Below are 19984 nucleotides of genomic sequence, written 5' to 3' on the forward strand. Positions count from 1 at the left end.
TAATGAGTTATAACTATTATGAATGAGTTATGATCACTGTACTATTATTAATGAGTTATAATTACTACTATTGTGACTGAATTATGACACTGCTATTATTAATTACTTATGATTACTATTATTTAAATTAGTTACGATTATTACTATTATGATTGAGGTTTTACCATTATAAATAAGTTTCGATTACTACTTGAACTGATACTATTCTTATCAATTAGTTGTGATTACTATTATTAATGAGTTATGATAACTACTATTATCAATAAGGTATGATTACTATTGTTATGAATGAGTTATGATTACTATTAAGAATGAGTTATGATTACTATCATTATGAATGAGTAATGATTGCTAGTATTAATGGGTTATGATTTGTATTATTATTAATGAGTTATGATTAGTATAATAAATGAGTTATGATGACTATTATGAATGAGTTGTGATTGGTATTATTAGATATGATGACTGTTATTCTGAATAAGTTATGGTTACTATTATTATCAATGAGCTATGATTACGATTATGAATGAGTTATGATTAGTATTATTAATGAGTTATGATTACTATCATTATGAATGAGGTATGATTGCTAGTATTAATGGGTTATGATTTGTATTATTATTAATGAGTTATGATTAGTATAATTAATGAGTTATGATGACTATTATGAATGAGTTGTGATTGGTATTATTAGATATGATGACTGTTATTCTGAATAAGTTATGGTTACTATTATTATCAATGAGCTATGATTACGATTATGAATGAGTTATGATTAGTATTATTAATGAGTTATGATTACTATCATTATGAATGAGTTATGATTGCTAGTATTAATGGGTTATGATTTGTATTATTATTAATGAGTTATGATTAGTATAATTAATGAGTTATGATGACTATTATGAATGAGTTGTGATTGGTATTATTAGATATGATGACTGTTATTACGAATAAGTTATGGTTACTATTATTACCAATGAGATGTGATTGCGATTATGAATGAGTTATGATTACGACAATTATGAATGAGTTGCGATTTCAATTTACTACGAGTGATTAATTGTTACTTCTATTATTAATGATTATTATGGCTCTTACGGCGACCGTGGCTCTGAATCCTTTCCCTCGAGGCCACCAAGGCCCAAGAGGCGCGAAGTGGAAGTTCTCTTTAAAAAGACGTCCCGGTGACGTCACAGTGTCGGCGTCTCCGTCCGCGCCGTTCCGTGAAAGCCGCTCGGTCTCCCAGCGGACGACGGGCAGGAGCTGCGGTCGGTCCGGGACGCGGACGGTTGGAACGGGCTTTCTTTGTTTGTTTGTTTTTTTGTCCCTGCTGTGAGCAGCGCAGCGGCGAGATCGCGTTTGCGGAGATGCCGTCCGACAGGCCGTTCAAACAAAGGAGGACATTCGGTGAGACACCATCCTGTTGCCACCCGCCAGCTGCGGGGCCGCTAGCGCAGGGCTAGCTGCTAGCTGCTAGCTGCTAGCGTTACGCTGCATTACACCAGCCGCTGGAAGGCGAGCTCCACACACTGTTGTTGTTGTTGTCGTTGTCGTCGTCGTTGTTTTTATTATGTGTCATCTGTGACTTGCTTACTGTAGTTTTTCGTTACTGGAAACCATTTTTAGTAAATATATTTTTATGGATTGAATCTTAGACTTTTACAAAGCACCAAACCATACAAAACAAGTACTATATTTTACACATATTATATTGTTATATATATATATGTATATATTTTTTTTAATGGCTTCTCAATTCATGGGGAGTCGACATTTTTTTCTCCTAATTATCCACTTATTTGTAATATTCTTTTTGTTTCCAATGAGTTTTGATGAGGATTTAAAAAGGAAAATCGGTCTTGATGAACCAAGTGAACTGGCCGATGACGTCATTGTTATGGAGCGACTGTTGTTTCTTGTGACGAATAATCAGCGAAATGTGCTCTCAGAGAATATAGTGAGTGGATCGAGGTTACGAACAATTCCTTAAATCTTTTTTCCGTAGGTTTCCTCAATTTCCCCCCCAAAAAATGATTTTTTTTTTTTGTTTTTGTTTTGCAGTGTAGGCCTTAGAAGGTAAAACTAAAAAGTGCCATGTCAGTATCAAACCAGTCAGGAAGGGAAGCATATCACAGACATAACGTTATTACTACTGGACTAATACTAGTACTACTAGTCTACAAACTGGTCAGCGTGTAGTGAGAAAGTATCTATACTATAACCGTGTAGTGTGTTTAGTTAGTATCTATACTATAACAGTGTAGTGTGTTAGTATCTATACTATTCCCGTGTAGTGTGTTAGTATCTATACTATAACAGTGTAGTGTGTCTAGTTAGTAACTATACTATAACCGTGTAGTGTGTTTAGTCAGGATCTATACTATAACGATGTAGTGTGTTTAGTTAGTATCTATACTATAACCTTGTAGTGCGTTGGTATCGATACTGTAATTGTGTAGTGTGTAAGTATCTATACTATAACCGTGTAGTGTGTTTAGTTAGTATCTATACTATAACGATGTAGTGTGTTTAGTTAGTATCTATACTATAACCTTGTAGTGTGTTGGTATAAATACATTAATCGTGTAGTGTGAAAGTATCTATACTATAACCGTGTAGTGTGTTCAGTTAGTATCTATACTATAACCCTGTAGTGTGTTGGTATCGATACATTAATCGTGTAGTGTGTAAGTATCTACTATAACGTGTTGTGTGTAGTATGGGCCTGGTAGGTGGGGGATCGGGGAGGAAAACAAGCTGTGCTGACACATTAGCCCGGTCCGCGTCCTCGTGTTCTGGGAGTTATGTTATGGTGTAATTTGAGGCTCCAGACGGAGACTGGCTGTTCTAAGGAGGGAGGAGCCAAACAGACAGTCCCATTGCATAATCTCCCCAAACACGTGAAACGTGGATTTATCAACAGAAACATTAGTAAATGTTTAATATACCAGTGCATGCAAATAATGCCACCTTACCCTGTGTCACACCGACACACATCACTCTGCAGCTCCTCAAATAACATTTTAAAACGCTGTAAACAGACGTCAGGTCAGCCTCAACTCCTGTTCCAATAACCACATGACTCTGCAGAATTTAGTGTGCGTTTAAGAATAGAAATCCTGAGAGAATATTATGTATTCGTTTCATTTGGAGCTTTTTTTTTTTTTTTTTTCAAATGAATTGATAGAGAATTTAAAGAATATGAAAGGTGGTTTAGCGTTTTGTTTTTCTTTGTTTTAAAGTGGAAATGGAACAAAGGGTTTAGGAAATATAATTTTGAATATATCAGGCACCGTAGTCGTTAACAGGGAGACAGTCTGAGAATATCCCCTTTGTTTATATCCCATTTAAAGCGATATAGCCACAGAAATAATTTTCTCACAATGGAAAAGGTGCGATCGCTTGGAAGAGGACACAACGGCAACTGTATTTGTGTTAACGTTTTTAACCTATATTTGTAAAAAAAGAGAGAGAGAAAAAAACCTTCTAGGCATGCTGACAAAGACGTCTATTTTACTGAGGGAGCAGAGAAAAAACTTATTCCAACAAAGGGACCTTTCACAGCCCCAAAGCCTGAGCTTTAGACCCGGCTAATGGCAACAGGGAAGTTCGGGACATTAAAAAACGACCACCGTGTATTTAAAAACACAAAACACTCTGTAATAAACAATTACTATTCAGTGTCTTCTATTAAAGCACGTCTTGGAGAATAACCTGGCTTTAGAGGACTCCGTAAAAGAACGGAAGACTTAATCGGGGTTACTTGATAATACAAGTACTGAAATAAAATATATCAAATCAATTATGTATATTATGTATCACTGAAGACCATGTGTGTTCATTATTATTATTAGAAACTGATTTATTGACACAATGTGTTTTCAAACATAAAAACATGGAGGAAACCAACTAAAATTAAGTAAACACATCCGTTTTCTCCCCAATAACATTAGAAATGTCACCGTTAACGCAGATATTCTTTACTATTGTAGGTTAGATGTTCTTGAAAAGCCACAGCTCTGTGTTATTTGTTTATTTACACCCATTGTTATTTTCATTGAATGAATCATTTCCCAGGTATTCCTTATCTTATTCATTATCTGCACATATTGATTCTTCACGCACGTCATATTTTGTTGTTCCAAATTGACTATACTATGACGCCAGGGTGTTTCCATTTTCCTTTAATAAATCGGACCTTTCATGACACAACATTTACATCACATCTTTATCAAATATGTATCGCTCCATTAGTCAATGTGTTTACCTTAATTGAAAGTTCAGCACATTTTACAATGTACTAATCTCTCCCATAGATAAATAGAATAGAATACCATGTAAAATAAGGTTTCCCATATCTTCTCATATCTGAGAATTTTATTGATACATTACACTCCGATGCATTGGAATCAGGGAAATGAAAGGTTTATTCCGCTTTTTAGATCTATAAAAAAAAACATTTTTCTTTTCTTTTCGATTTATATCCGAGAAAAGCTTTTTTTTTTTAAATCAATGTTATTGGATTATGTTAATGTGTTTCTGTGTCTGTGTGTCACCCACAGCTGACCGATGCAAAGAGGTTCAGCAGATTCGGGAGCAGCACCCGACTAAGATCCCAGTGAGTTCCTGTTTCCTCCCTTTTTATCAGGGCTCAGTGATCCACCAGAGGCTTCTCTGGACGAACATGTTATTTGGCTTTTTTGGGAGCGTCAGTGTTTCTGGCCGAGAGAAAATAACCTGCAGTCATTGAGGGGGAATGTAGTGCGGGGTTTTTGTTTTTTTTCACAGTCAAAGTAAATTATTGTTTTGGGCGTTCACAGTGTTCAGTTTATAATATATCCCTGGCCTTCCCCCAACAGACCGGTTTGAGTGATTATTCTGGGATGTAAGCCGCACAGTGGCAGTTCTGACTTGTTTCCATGGTGTGTGTGTGTGTGTGTGTGTGTGTGTGTGTGTGTGTGTGTGTGTGTGTGTGTGTGTGTGTGTGTGTGTGTGTGTGTGTGTGTGTGTGTGTGTGTGTGTGTGTGTGGTCTCCAGGTGATCATCGAGAGGTACAAGGGAGAGAAGCAGCTTCCTGTTCTGGACAAGACCAAGTTCCTGGTCCCTGACCACGTCAACATGAGCGAACTGGTCAAGATCATCAGGTACACGGGCACGCACCTGCTTATCTATATACAAATGTAATAGCACACATACAGACGTAGTAGCACACACACAGACGTAGAAGCACACACACAGACGTAGTAGCACACACACAGACGTAGTAGCACACACACAGACGTAGTAGCACACATACAGACGTAGTAGCACACATACAGACGTAGTAGCACACATACAGACGTAGTAGCACACATACAGACGTAGAAGCACACATACAGACGTAGTAGCACACATACAGACGTAGTAGCACACATACAGACGTAGTAGCACACATACAGACGTAGTAGCACACATACAGACGTAGTAGCACACATACAGACGTAGTAGCACACATACAGACGTAGTAGCACACATACAGACGTAGAAGCACACATACAGACGTAGTAGCACACATACAGACGTAGCAGGACACATACAGACGTAGCAGCACATATACAGACGTAGCAGCACACATACAGACGTAGCAGCACACATACAGACGTAGCAGCACACATACAGACGTAGCAGCACACATACAGACGTAGCAGCACACATACAGACGTAGCAGCACACATACAGACGTAGCAGCACACATACAGACGTAGCAGGACACATACAGACGTAGTAGCACACATACAGACGTAGTAGCACACATACAGACGTAGCAGCACACATACAGACGTAGTAGGACACATACAGGCGTAGTAGGACACATACAGGCGTAGTAGCACACATACAGACGTAGTAGCACACATACAGACGTAGTAGCACACATACAGACGTAGTAGCACACATACAGACGTAGTAGCACACATACAGACGTAGAAGCACACATACAGACGTCGACAAATTTGTTGTTTTTTATGGATTTTCTCTGAAATAACTTGAAACTCACAAAAGTAATTGGCATCCATCATTGTTTATTCCATATTTAACAGAAACCAGACTTAGATTTTTTTGATTCAACAGAATAGTTTACATAATAAAACAAATGAAAATGGCCTGGACAAAAATGATGGGACCCTTAACCTAATATTTGTTGCACAACCTTTCGAGACAATCACTGCAATCAAGCGATTTCTGTAGCTCTCTGAGTCTTCTGCACCTGTCAACAGGTAGCTTGGCCCACTCCTCCTGAGCAAACTGCTCCAGCTGTCTCAGGTTTGAAGGGTGCCTTCTCCAGACTGCATGTTTCAGCTCTTTCCATAGCTGTTCGATAGGATTCAGATCAGGGCGCTTTCTGACACTGGGCAGCACGTTTCCCTTCAGAATGCCTTGGTAGTCTTGAGATTTCATTGTGCCCTGCACAGATTCAAGGCACCCTGTGCCAGACGCAGCAAAGCAGCCCCAAAACATAACCGAGCCTCCTCCATGTTTCACAGTAGGGATGGTGTTCTTCTCTTTGAAAGCTTCATTTTTTCGTCTGTGCACATAGAGCTGATGTGACTTGCCAAAAAGCTCCAGTTTTGACTCATCTGTCCAAAGGACATTCTCCCAGAAGCATCGTGTCTTGTCAATATGCATTTTGGCAAATTCCAGTCTGGCTTTTTTATGTTTTTCTTTCGAAAGTGGAGTCCTCCTGGGTCTTCTTCCATGGAGCCCACTGTCACTCAAAAAGCGACGGATGGTGCGATCACACACTGACGTACCTTGACCTTGGAGTTCAGTTGTACCGCTTTGGAAGTTGTCCTTGGCTCTTTTTCTACCATTGGCACTATCCTTCTGTTCAATCTGGGGTCGATTTTCCTCTTGCGGCCGTGTCCAGGGAGGTTGGCTACAGTCCCATGGACCTTAAACTTCTTAATGATATTTGCAGCTGTAGTCACAGGAACATCAAGCTGCTTGGAGATGGTCTTATAGCCTTGACCTTTAACATGCTTGTCTGTCATTTTCTTTCTGATCTCCTCAGACAACTCTCTGTTTGCTTTCTCTGCTCCATGTTCAGTGTGGTGCACACGATGACACCAAACAGCAGAGTGACTGCTTTTCTCAATAGGCTGAATGACTGATTATAAGATTGAAGATTGATACCAATTAAAGAAAACACTTCGTTTGAAATATCACTATAATCCAATTATTAATCATCTTCTCTAAGGGGTACCAACAAATCTGTCCAGGCCATTTTAGAATATAATTCATCTCTTTGGCAATAATTTCTCTCTCATGTCACAGTTTATTTGCTTTACTCTATGACGTAGCAAAGGCATGCAGGTATACATGAGAAAACAGCTTTTAATTTCATCTCTTTTCAGGAGGAATGAAGCCTTGTTTCAGAAAAAAAAAAAATATATATATACTGTATATATTATGAATGAACCAGTTCACTTCCTGGACTCACTAGACCTTTTTTTTGCGTGATGGTATTAGTGAGGACCGTTTTTGGGGGCCCCTGGGCGCTTTCCTCATGCAACGCACTGGTTAGTCCGGCCGCGTCACAGCTCCCCCCGTGCGCAAGCAGACCCTCCGGAGGAACGAAAGGAATTCTGTTCGTTTCGGCGTCAGACCAAAAAATGGCAGTGTCTCAAACATCTTGACATCCCTCTCCTCCAGGCGCCGCCTGCAGCTGAACCCCACCCAGGCCTTCTTCCTGCTGGTCAACCAGCACAGCCTGGTGTCCGTGTCCACGTCCATCTCTGAGATCTACGAGCAGGAGCGGGACGAGGACGGATTCCTCTACATGGTGTACGCCTCGCAGGAGACCTTCGGCTGCTAGGGGGGGAGGAGAGGGCGGAGAGGGGAGGACGGGGGAGGCCGGGGGTCCTTGACCGCCAGGCGTAAGGGAAGGATGCAGAGAGGAGGAGGAGGAGGAAGAGGCGGAGGAGGAGGAGGAGGGCGGCGTGTGTATAAACCACATATTTAACCCGGCACCGCCTAGTGGTCAGCAGCGGAATTACAACTGTTCTAATTCTCTGTTCCCGTTCCCACGTTGACTGTTTTATTTCTCTGTTCCTAAAGAGTTTGGATGAAGCAGTTTCCACTTAGTTTTACTACCAGTTTAATCTATTTTTGTCTAGTTTGTTCCTTTGTTTTTTTTTGTTTTTTGACAGGCTAATAACCTTTAATATTTACAGTCGGGCGATTTTTCTATGTGTTTTGAAAGTTAAGCTGCTTGGTATTTTATCCTTTTATCCTCATACGTATGAAGAAGCACAGCTCAGCTCAGATTTCACCCAATCACTAACTGTCACGTCGTGTTTTTGCCGTATTGTTCAATACTCAAGTCACGGCAACAAGGTAGTTTCAAGCGCTAGTCTAGACGATATATTCCTAGTGATGGCGATCCTATATTTCATTTTAATTCCCTAGTCCTATTTTTTTCTTCCCCACAACCGTTTCCGGTGTGAAGGATGAAACCTCAGCTTGGGTCCGTCTCATTTATCCGTGCGTGTTTTGCTTGAGTCCTACGTCCGACACTCGCTGGAATCGGGCACATTCACTTGAATACAAATGGTTTTGTCAATACCACGAACTTAACTGAACTGAACCGAGTCCTAACGACACTGACCCCGCCCCCGCCGAATAACCACAGGTGGAAAATGCGGCCTCAGAAATAGGAGATTCCGCTCGGGGATTTGGAGTCAACCAGGTGGATCCCCTGATTATTAGCGGCACGGCTGGAGCGGAAACACGGAGACAGGACTTTAAAGTGAGTCTAGACGTCGAACCGCTGCTTTTTTTGCCGCCGTCGCCGCCAGCTCATTGCTTTGAGCGGCAGTCGGTCTTGTACCAGCGCCCGGTCGGTCCCACCGCAGAGGTGGGTACATCCAGGTCCGGAAAGCTCACAAAGTCCACGTTTCCGGTTCCGCTCCTCGGTCGGACCTTCTTCCGCTCGGCGCTTATAATCTGAATGATCTCTGCGCGGCTGACTCGAAATCCCGGAGCAAACTTTTTACTTTATGAACCCCCGGATCTTCCACCCCCCCCCCGTCCAGCCAGTCAGCTTGCAGCACATTGAAACGGCGGCCATGTCGGAGCCGGAGCCTCCGGGACCGCTCACACCTCGGGCTCCACCGCACGGATGCGAGCGCGAAGCTCCTGTCATTTCGGGTTTAGCGGAGGAGGGGGCGGGATCACACGGGTCCAGCGAGAGTTTCCCCAATGTTCACATACTCACGGTCCAAGGAATAGTTGATAGAGAGGGACTGGATTTTACACCAGAACCAGTAAAGCCTGGAAACTGGTGAAGGAACGGCCAAATGTTGAAAGGGCGAGGCACAGCGGGAGTTAAATATAAAGAGGCCGATACTCTGACCCTGAATATCCCTGTTGACCGTCTGTTACCATAGCAACAAAACGGGGGTCAAACGTCGGTTTGCCTTCAAGGAAAATATTACACCTTTCTAACGACTTAACCTTAGGATTGAACCAATATCCCACACGCTTTGAACCCTCGAACGCACATGTCGCGTTCAAATTTGCCGTTTTTATTAATTCACATTTATTCAAACTCATTGAGAAACAATTTATCATTGAAAAAAAAAAAAAAACCCGCCTAAAACACAAGGAAATCCTAGAATTTTTAGACGATTAAAATGTTCTGGTAAAAATAAAAGAAAGCAAAAGAAGTTGAAATCTGACCAGGTAAGGATTGTGAACAGAGCGTCCCGTTCCCCGAGTGACCCCTCCTGCCCACGGCCGCTCGTCCGCTCGCAGCGCGGCGGTAGAATAGACACCAGTGTTAGGAAACATATAAAGGAATATTAAAATAGGAGATGAACAAGCTTCTTTTGCACATGTATCAAATTAATACAAATACTATGAGCCAACACCTCGGCATTGACTTTTTTTTGTTTTAGTACTTTTTTTGTCCAAGAATTACTAGAACTAGTGAATGTTGGAGGCGTTATTCCGTTTTGTTTTCGTTGAACCTTCTCTTCCTCCCGTTTGTTTGCCTTTAAGATTTTATAGATGAAAGAAAAAAAAGTTTAAGTGCACTACATTGCATGTTTCTTTTTTCCCCCTTGACTATATTATATATATATATATATATATATATATATAATATTTCATGCAAGAGATGGTGGAAAAGATTGTATTAAGTTGTATTTAAAAAAAAAAATGGGAAAATGTCTTTTTAAAAGTTTCAAAAACCAAAAACAAGTGTATATGTATTTTGAAACGGCATAAAAAGGTGTATGTGCGTATAAACGATCGTGTAATGGATCCTTATTAGCTGTGTGTGTTGGGTAGGCCGTCACTACGAGGGTGTACATAGATGCATTGCTACGACTTTATTTCAAGCAGTTGCCAATAATAATAAAAAAAAATGTTGCCTTGAAAGTCTTTTCTCTCGTCCTTAATCAGGTGACTGACAGTGGTAGTCCATTCTCCAGGCGCACACATTGGAACTTAAAAGTCAAATGCGCTGCACTTTGCTGTTGAAAAAAAATAAAGCTCACTCTACTAATGCTGCTTATTCTTCTAGAACGTTTAGCTGTGACGGTGACAGTTGGTTTGATAGCACCGACAAAAAGGGTCTTATTGAACAGTCACTTTAGACAAAAAAGTGTAGTGAGGTAATGTAATGCAATGCAACTGACATTACAATTTAAATTCAACCGTGGAAAAATGTGTTTTTGATGACCCAAAAGTAAAACTAGCTTTAGGGTAACTTTTTTTTAATGCTCTTTGCTTATTTTTTTTTTACTAAACGAGCCTCTGTCCATGTTATTCTTACAGTCGACAGTAGAGCGCGCTAGAGACCACACACAAAAAACTAAGCCCCGCACACACAGACTGTCCACCCACATGGGCTGTTTTTTGGGTTTTTTTTTTTTTTTACTTATTTATACAAATGAGATGTTCTCAGGAGAAAATTGAGGTGCAGGTATAAATTACATAAGTAAATATGGAATTATATATTCTATAATGAAGTTATTTTGTTTGACATTAACTTATTCCAGGACATTTTGGGATAATTGGACTAACTACCAAGTTGCCACTATGACTTTAAGTGATGTACAAATGTGAAGCTATAGTTTGATACAGCACGGTAAGACAACGACAGATTTGGGCTTCGTTATTTTTATTTTATTTATACAAGGCAGAATGGAGGACCACGCCCTCTCTCAAGTCACGACCCCGCTTTTCCACACAAAGACTGGAGTAAAAACTAACAAACAAACAAAAAAAATCTTTTTAACATCACTTTCATGCAGAAATGTTTGCAGATTTTATTCAAAAAAAACCCCAAAAAATAACAGACATTTGAGTGCATCACGTACAGTACGCCTCAAGCACAGACGCAACCGTCTACAAAGACGTTCCCGCGGTCCTTCCACCGCAGACACGGCAAGATTTGTATTGATTGACGCAGCAACAAAAATAAGTCCGATTTTTGATTTGTTTTGATTCGACGACTGAAGGTTCTTTCTTTTTTTTTTTGTTCTTTTAGATGCTTGGACGGGAGAGACGCAATTGATGTGATGTAAACCATTAAAAATATGGGGGGGGGGGGGGGGGGGGCATCCAAAATGTGTCTTGAAAAGGTTTTACAATCAGATTTGTTGCTTTTACTATTAAAAAAAAAAAAAAAAAAAAAAAAGGGAAAAAGTTTGGAAATCTCTCCTCACGACCCCTCGGCTTCTCGAGCGTCGTGATTTGGCCGGAGCCCGTCCAATTGAGTCTGAAGCGGCACGAAAAGTCTTCAGAAGCTGGCGGCAGTTCCCAGGCGAGCGGACGAGACAAGATGGCCGACGCGGTGGTATGATGGGATGGAAACAACGGAGAGTGGAAGGTGTGAGCGGAGGAAGGAGGTGACGGTCCAGCAGCGAGGGGCGGGGGGGGTTCTCCGCCCGAGGTACAGCCTGGACTCTGCTCATGTCAGGCTGAGAGAGAGAGAGAGAGAGAGAGAGAGATTTTTAAAGCATCTTTATTTTAACAATTTCTCTAGTTCACAGTTACAGACAATACAACAAACACACTTGGTTCACTAACAGAGTCCTACACGTTAAAAACAGACTGGAAGCACAGGTCGTCCTCCCCCAGGGAACAGATGGCGTCGTTAAAACACCACAGCTTGATGAAGACGTCCAGACTCTTCATCAGTCTGTGAAAGTTAAAATCAATCACGACTCTGGCCCTGACCAACGTGAAACCTAGTTGATCAGTGTGAGTATCTGCCTGTATTTTAAAACTGCATCTGCTTGTAATATAAAGTGAAGGGTAGAGAGTGAGTATGAGGTGGTGTAACAATATGGGTGGGACCCCAAAAAAAAGCAAACAAAACAAATCAGGTACTGCAATATATCAAAATAAGGGAAGTAAAAAAATATATATATATCTGTTTAACCGTAAATTCACAATATTGTAATTGACCAATTAATATTACCAATTAAACACTTAAAAAAAAATATATATATATATATATTTGAAGTGATTCAAATGTCTCTGTGCCTTTCGTTTCAGGCAGGTGACGTCCTTTCCCAAACCCAGACGTGCCGACCACAAAGCTCAGCTGTTTACAAAGGAACCACCGTAACAAAACGCTATTGTTGTTCCTCAACCTTATTGTGTCCCAATATTGCCAACGCCACTTCCCACATTGTCACTACGTCCGAATACGTCACGGGGCGCTCGTGCAGACGGACGGAGAATTGAGTGAAGTTATATTAGCGTGAAAAAACAAAAACAAAAAAAAAAACAACACTGAATCATGACAGAGTCTTTGTGGGAGACGTATCGTGACAGTATCAGTGTTGTCATAGGCCGACTCGTCATTTTTTCAGTAGAACTGGATTTGGCGGCACCAAAACAAATGCTTTTAATTTAGACGCAGGTTTTCATTTCAAGTCTCCCTGTGGAACCAAACCGTGCGTAACGGGGACACTTTCTCCATCACTCCCCCTCCATGCCTAAGGTGCAGAAAATACAGTAGTGTTAATTCTGCTCTTAATCTGTTTTAGTTTTTCTCTTGAAAAATAATAAGGAAAATAACCCGTAAGAGTACCGTGAAAGTACAAGTCAAGTTTAGTAAAGTAAAAGTTTCAATCTTAACGACAGCGTCCCTACTCACGCCCTGTTCCTCCAAATCAACAGCTCAAACCACACGGCTTCCAGTTGTTATATTTCAATGCCGGTCAGGACGCACCGAGAGCGGTATGTGGTGGTACTGCATAGCGGGATATGTCATACAATCCTATTCTGATGGTATCATATTGCTGTGAATGTATCGACAGAATTGTATATGACAGTATCTTATCGCGACAGTAACACATTGCGATAGTATCCTGACAGTAACACATTGCGATAGTATCCTGACAGTAACACATTGCGATAGTATCCTGACAGTAACACATTGCGATAGTATCCTGACAGTAACACATTGCGATAGTATCCTGACAGTAACACACTGCGATAGTATCCTGACAGTAACACATTGCGATAGTATCCTGACAGTAACACATTGCGATAGTATCCTGACAGTAACACATTGCGATAGTATCCTGACAGGGGAAAGGCTCAGTGATGTATCGTAGGAAATACAGCGTATTGTGAGTTTTCCTGCTAACTCCACCCCTACGGAACAACCCCAGAAATGTAGAAGTTGAAAGCAAAACCAGTCAAATTCATCCAAAAAAAAAAAACGACACCAGCAAACCCTCCTTCATTAAAAACTACTAGTAACTACACAGCAGCTGAAAGTACTTCTGTGTAGTGTTTATAAGTTGCACTCGTTTTGCCAAATTCACGCGTTGATATTTTTCCAAGTCGTTGACACAGGATTTATTTATTTATTTATTTTGTGTTTGGGTGCGAGGCTGCAGACGTCACTGCTCCGGGTCAAAGCCAGTGAACCGACTGCATCCGTCAATACCACAGAGACACCACACCCACCCGCAGCACACCCACCCCCAGCACACCCACCCCCAGCACACCCACCCCCAGCACACCGTGAGCGGCTGTGACGTGTGGATGATGAAACAGCGTCAGGTGGTAGGTGTGACTGTGTTGGATGAGTCAGTGACTGACACACACACACACACACACACACACACACACACACACACACACACACACTCTAAAGTGGGTCAACCAGAGGCAGTTCAGTTTTGTGTTTGCTTGCTACGTTCTTCTGACGATGGCAGGAAGTCAAATGCAGTTCACCTCTCTGCGATCGACTGCTCATCTTAAAGGGAATTCCACCTCCCGTCTCTCTAAGGTACGAACGTGTCTCACCTCCCATGTTTACATTGTGGTGCAGGGGAATTATCCAACACAGGACGATGTGACCCGGCTGAAACAAGAGCTTCCTCCATCAGTGCTTCAACCAGAACCAGCGTCACAGTATTTATCACAGTTTTAATAATTTTATGCATCAAGATTTAATATTTACATTATTAACCAAATATTATGATTGGAAAAGATTCTTTCAGCAGTAAATGTGCAAAACCAATTAAAGCACAACAATTTCAAGAATAAATATAGCTGCAGGCAGCAATTAACGGGGTCTATTTTATTCGCTGTAGGTATGTGTACAAATTTTGGATATTTGTAAAATGCACCAATTTACTGAACTTGCGAAAGTCAAACAACCCGAAACTCCAATCCTCTGCCCGCTGACTCCCTGCAGCAGGAGCTGAAAATGTGTTTGAGATTTGTTTGGTCGTTGGCTAATTTGACTTAATTTGACCGATTTTAACGTCTACCCGTGGTTTGGTGATACTGCCCCCTGGTGTTCAACGTAACCAAGCGAAACATGCGCACAGCGCCTCCACATCGCGATGGGGTCTTCGGCTCCCCGATGCATATTGTCACGTTTGTTTTTGTACCGTCAAGATTTCGTCCTGCGATATATCGTGACACTCCGACGAATCTATGAAACCAATTTCCTTGTGGTGATCAACCTACATGGCCAATAAATCAGAGTCAAAGTCTTGCGTGCCGCCAGTGCGTCTCACCTGTCGATCAGGGAGTCCCTCATGGAGGTGGCGATGGCGGAGGGCTGCGTGGTGTCACTCAGCTGGAACACGCTCTCGATGACGGAAAGCTCCGTGCTGGTGGTGTCCAGGCCGCAGAACGCGCACCAGTCGTTGACCACCATCCCCGCCGCTATCACCTCGCTGCCTCTGTTCACCGTCCCGGCCTGCAGGCGGGAAGAACCAGTATCACGGTTTTGAGTCATGGTTTGGATAGTCTTTCGGACCAAAATAAACAAACAAATAAATAGATAAATAAATAAATAAACAAACAAACAAACAAAAAGAAAGGGAGACATATATATCAAGTAAGGAACGTTTACCCATGGTCTTCAATTTAAACTTACAAGATGGCCAATGTATAAATAAAATATTACTTCATTGTTAAATCAAAGTGCCATATGAGGCATGCATGACGATACCTTCTTCCTTTAAACACGGTAGTGAAAGACAAAATGTGATTACATCCACCCCCAGTAACTGCATTTAATTTGAATAAGAAACCAGTATCATATTCAATTTCTCACATTTATAACATAATTACATTTCATGTAAATCAGGTTCAGAATAAAGCGAGTTACAGCGGATGTTGTAGACAAGTCTGCATCTCTCGACACACATAGTATTTGTTGACTGGATCCTGAGCGCTCCATTATGACGGAGGGGCAGACGCACAGCGACGACACACAGCATCAGTCACCACAGGGAGTAAAGTAACAACAACACAGCGTGACGTCAAACACAGCACGCATCCCTCTTGTCTGTCTTCTTCTCACTGCAGCCCTGCATCCAGACTTTAGGGAATTAATGCTTTTTAAAGTTACAGCGGCAGTGAAACTGAATTTTACTATGATGGTGACATTTTTCAATTGATCCGCCGTTCACATGCGCGCCGAAGTGTCGGGGTCTGCGATCGCACAGATCAACCAAGTTCCGTTACACCACTAACTCACTATCTGTACAAACATCTTGTTTTTTTTTTTTTAATAAAAAAAGGTACAATCAGGCTGTAACAATGACGGCATTACCGCAGTTACAGGATGTCGACGCGGTATTGGGCTCATTACCGTCATCACCGCAAAGAATGCTTAATTTTTGGGGGGAATTCATATTTTTCCGAGTGGAAGTTACAGAAGGATATGAAATATAAACACAATAATTATTGCTAAGTTCTCCTCATTGACTGTCTTCCATCCCATGTTTAAGGACTTCTGGAGAAACTTAAGTTGCTCCACTCGTCACTCCAGCTTTGCCTGCCACTTGTGAAGGGGAGGGACAGTCCATTAAACATGCTGGGGATTTCTTGTGTGTGTGTCTGATTATTATTAATTATTTCTCCGGCTGTACCCAACTCAGAATTGGGTCAGTCCAATCGGCTACGGCTGTTCAGTGTGAATATGAACAGGGCACCGCTGTCCGCGACCGGGGGGGCACGGAGAGCTGTGTTTGCATCTATTTATTTATGATCGTGTATATTTTTGATTCCCGTAATTTATAAAATTGAAAGGTTATACCTGTGCATTTTTATAAGCTTATCTGTTTTATCCTGATATTGTAATGCGCGCGCACACACACACACACACACACACACACACACACACACACACACACACACACACACACACACACACACACACACACACACACACACACACACACACACACACACACACACCACCCCCCCCCCTCGTGTCACTAAAATACTTGTCATACCGCTGCCTTCACAAGCAGCGGTATCCCATGCAACACTGGAACACCAGGTCCCCAAATGACCCCTTCTATAGGATCTCATGCATCACCTCTTTACTTCCCGTTTGCCATTAACTCGGGGCAGAGTTATCCGCTTTGTTTGTTAAATAATCTTCCTCCATTGACATCGGCATTTCTGCGCACAAATATTTGGGAATGTTGAAATACAAAAGGTCCGCAGGGCAGTCTGCGCCCTTTGCTTCAACAGTAAGCACCCAACGGCATCAGAAATGAGGAACAACCGTGAATAATATTCTTTCAGTTCTTCTCCAAAACACAAACCTCGACAAAAACACAACGGATTTATACAATGTAAGAGGAGAGTTATTTCAGCACGCAACGAGACCGCCAGGGGCTTCACCCCCTCACCGCTTTAACAAAAACATCCACAATCAACGCCAGCCCCACAGCTGTTAGGTCGGACTCACCACCAGGGGGACCTGCAGCAGCGAGGACAGCTCGTCCTGGTCCTCTATGGAGGTCTTGGGGTGCACCAGACCCCCCTGGTTACTGAAGGCACAGTATGAGCCCACCAGCACCTGCTCCGCCACCGTCTGACGGAAAACCTCCACCTTCAGGGTGTCTGCCAGGATCTCCTCCGTCTCCTAGTGCGGGTGGAAACGTGAAAGCATTTGTTACCGCAAGGATCACAGCGCAACATGATATCAATGTTCAGTTCGGGTGTTGATTTTAGTTTGCGGCAAAAGGCAAAATAAATAAATAAGAAGAATAAGACAAGTAAAACACAAAGAACCCAATAGGAGAATAAAACAATAATAATACACTACAGTTTCACATTATCTATCCATGCTCAGTATCCTCACATAAATGGTTCGTAAGGAAAGTGCTACGGCGCAAACTACGATTTATTCCACGACAGATAAAGGAAAGTTTCGACTTATTACACTTTGCCCACGAGGAACTCCGTCCAATTCCTCTAAAGGAGGGAGGTCAAAACTGCCTTCTGCAAGATTTGAAAGTCTTCTGTTTGACAAGGTCAATCATTTGACCACTCGGCCTCTTAAACTATGCTTTATAGCCACCTTTTCATCTTGCATATTTAGATTTGCATTCGCAGCAAAGCAGGGAAAAGGTGAAAACCGACTCTATTAAAAGGTCATAAACCACTTTGAAATGTTAAATCTCGTCCTTTGCTTATCAAAAAAAAAAAAAAAAAAGAAACAAAAAGAAGAAAAGAAAAAGAAAACCCTGAAATGAAGCGGTTTACTGTCCCTCACCCGGTCGAGGTCGGGATGCACCAGCGCCACGTAGTCGTTGCAGGCGATGACGTTCCCCAGCGCAGAGAGACGCTCCTCCACCCGCTGGATCCGCACCGGCTCCGGGAGGCAGTTCCTGATGTGCTGCAGCTCCTGGTCTGTCGTGTTGTTGGGGACCAGGAGGCCGTGGCGGTTACCTAGCAACGGTGGAAAAACGCAACAGACGCGGATGTAATTAAATCCGCATTGTATCATTGGATTGGATGGAGTTGGAGGAAAGTGACTGTGGTAGAAAAAAACATGAAGAATATATGTACATTTTGTGACCTGGCAGGAGGACAATCAGACACTTTGAGATCATTTCAACATTAGAGAACTTGTTATGACAATATCTGAATAGCGGTTGAATAACTAATTGAGGGAGGGCGATATCTTGGATAACAGAACAGATATTAAGTGTACTTATGGATATAAAATGTTTTGTTTTCACTTACAAGAAAAGTCTAATTCAATTATCAATGTGTCAGTGTTTTAGCTTAAAAACAATTGATAAGCAGTCTATATAGACAATGACATCATCAAGGCATGTAGATGTATAATATTTTTTATTGAATATTCAAATAAAATAAGTCCCAGTAAATGCTGTTTTAAAAAATAAATAAATATTACAAATATTAGTACTTGAAATCAAATAATTTCCGTACGTGAACAATAAGTAACAAGTGCAGCCACTTTAATCAACATTTCACTAAAATAACATTTTGATCAAATCAAAAAATATATGGCAAGTAGGTCTCAATAAATAATTAAGTTTGGGGTGTTTTCCGTCTTCGTCGGGACGTCACATAGACATATTTTAAACAATGATATTTACCGTCTGCTTTGGGTCGGAACTTAAATATATATTTAAAAAAAACACCAAACTATAAATGTATGTGTCCCAACGACACATCATCTTTCTGCTTCTCCTCAGAGTTCTAGACGCTGCGGCTCTGTCTCCATTCCCTGTTTAATGTGTTTACAAGTGAAACCTGTCCACAAGAAGGGGGCAGGGCTTAGTTCTATATCGACAAATATATCTATATCGACTTTTTTTTTTTTTTTTTTTTTTTTTTTAATCTGAATGATCCGCCCAGCACTAATTTGAATTGTGCTTGGAGGGAATTATTTTTACCAGACATTATGACCGGAGAGATTTAAATATGTCTGACTTAAACTGATTTTCCGGGTCAAAAAACCAGCTGTTACCAGATAACAGAAAGGCTGATACATATAAAAACCTAACAATTCACTGAAAAATTGCAAAAATAATCTGCAATATAAAATAAACCTAAAAACAATAAACAAACCTGTCAATAATTCACAAGGGCATTGTGCAAGTTTGCTTCAATATATAAAATATAATCTGTACATTGGCTGTGTACCAGGGTGAAAAACCAAAACTAAATGGTGACCTTAGGAAAAAAATCATTTATTTACAGATTTTAAGTAAATTTAAATATTTGATTAACCACAGTAGATACCAATACATGCAGGTGAGAAAATAAATCAAGGAGGCCAAGTAACGCCAAAGTGATGTGGCTGGCGTATCAGAGTTAGGCTTGTTTACTTTAGTCTGCTTGGAAAGGGAGAGTCTGAATGGAAACACTGACCGACACACATCCTTCCGATGATGCGACAGCCGGCGATGGAGGCGTGGACAACAGGGATGGTGTCTGCCAACTCTCCTTCAAACACGCTGCGTCGGAAACACAGAACAGAAGTAAAACAGGTCGGCGTTAACTAGGTATGAGTTTGTGAATTGTTTTACATATCAGATAGAGAAGAAAGATAAAAAAAACAGCTGAGCAATTAAAAAAAAATTAATTTACAGGAGATGGCAGGTTGGTCGTTGGCAAGGCTCAACACTACTTTTGGCTGCCGAAACTGAAAATATATAGTTTATTAGTTTTCAGTATT

At 41.3% G+C, this 19984-nt stretch overlaps 2 protein-coding genes across 2 annotated transcripts in view; one reads left to right on the plus strand and one right to left on the minus strand.

Moving 5' to 3' along the window:
- Positions 1-1200: 1200 nt before the first annotated feature.
- Positions 1201-7855, plus strand: map1lc3a (microtubule-associated protein 1 light chain 3 alpha; the record flags this gene model as incomplete). The annotated part of the gene is made up of 4 exons (XM_080001408.1): positions 1201-1410; positions 4566-4621; positions 5041-5147; positions 7693-7855. Exons 1-4 carry the CDS (start codon positions 1371-1373, stop codon positions 7853-7855), a joined length of 366 nt encoding a protein of 121 aa, XP_079857534.1. The 5' UTR covers positions 1201-1370.
- Positions 7856-11159: 3304 nt separating this feature from the next.
- The window catches only part of eif6 (eukaryotic translation initiation factor 6), an 11109-nt gene continuing 2284 nt past the window's right edge, over positions 11160-19984 (minus strand). Inside the window, exons 3-7 of the mRNA XM_080000075.1 lie at positions 19678-19763; positions 18047-18222; positions 17237-17413; positions 15042-15226; positions 11160-11969 (exon numbers count right to left, since the gene is read on the minus strand). Of these exons, the coding sequence (XP_079856201.1) occupies positions 11960-11969; positions 15042-15226; positions 17237-17413; positions 18047-18222; positions 19678-19763 (634 nt within the window). The 3' untranslated portion in view covers positions 11160-11959. The remainder of the gene's footprint in view (positions 11970-15041; positions 15227-17236; positions 17414-18046; positions 18223-19677; positions 19764-19984) is intronic.

The sequence above is a fragment of the Zeus faber genome (assembly GCF_960531495.2).
Source record: "Zeus faber genome assembly, chromosome: 5".
Taxonomy (NCBI): Eukaryota; Metazoa; Chordata; class Actinopteri; order Zeiformes; family Zeidae; genus Zeus; species Zeus faber.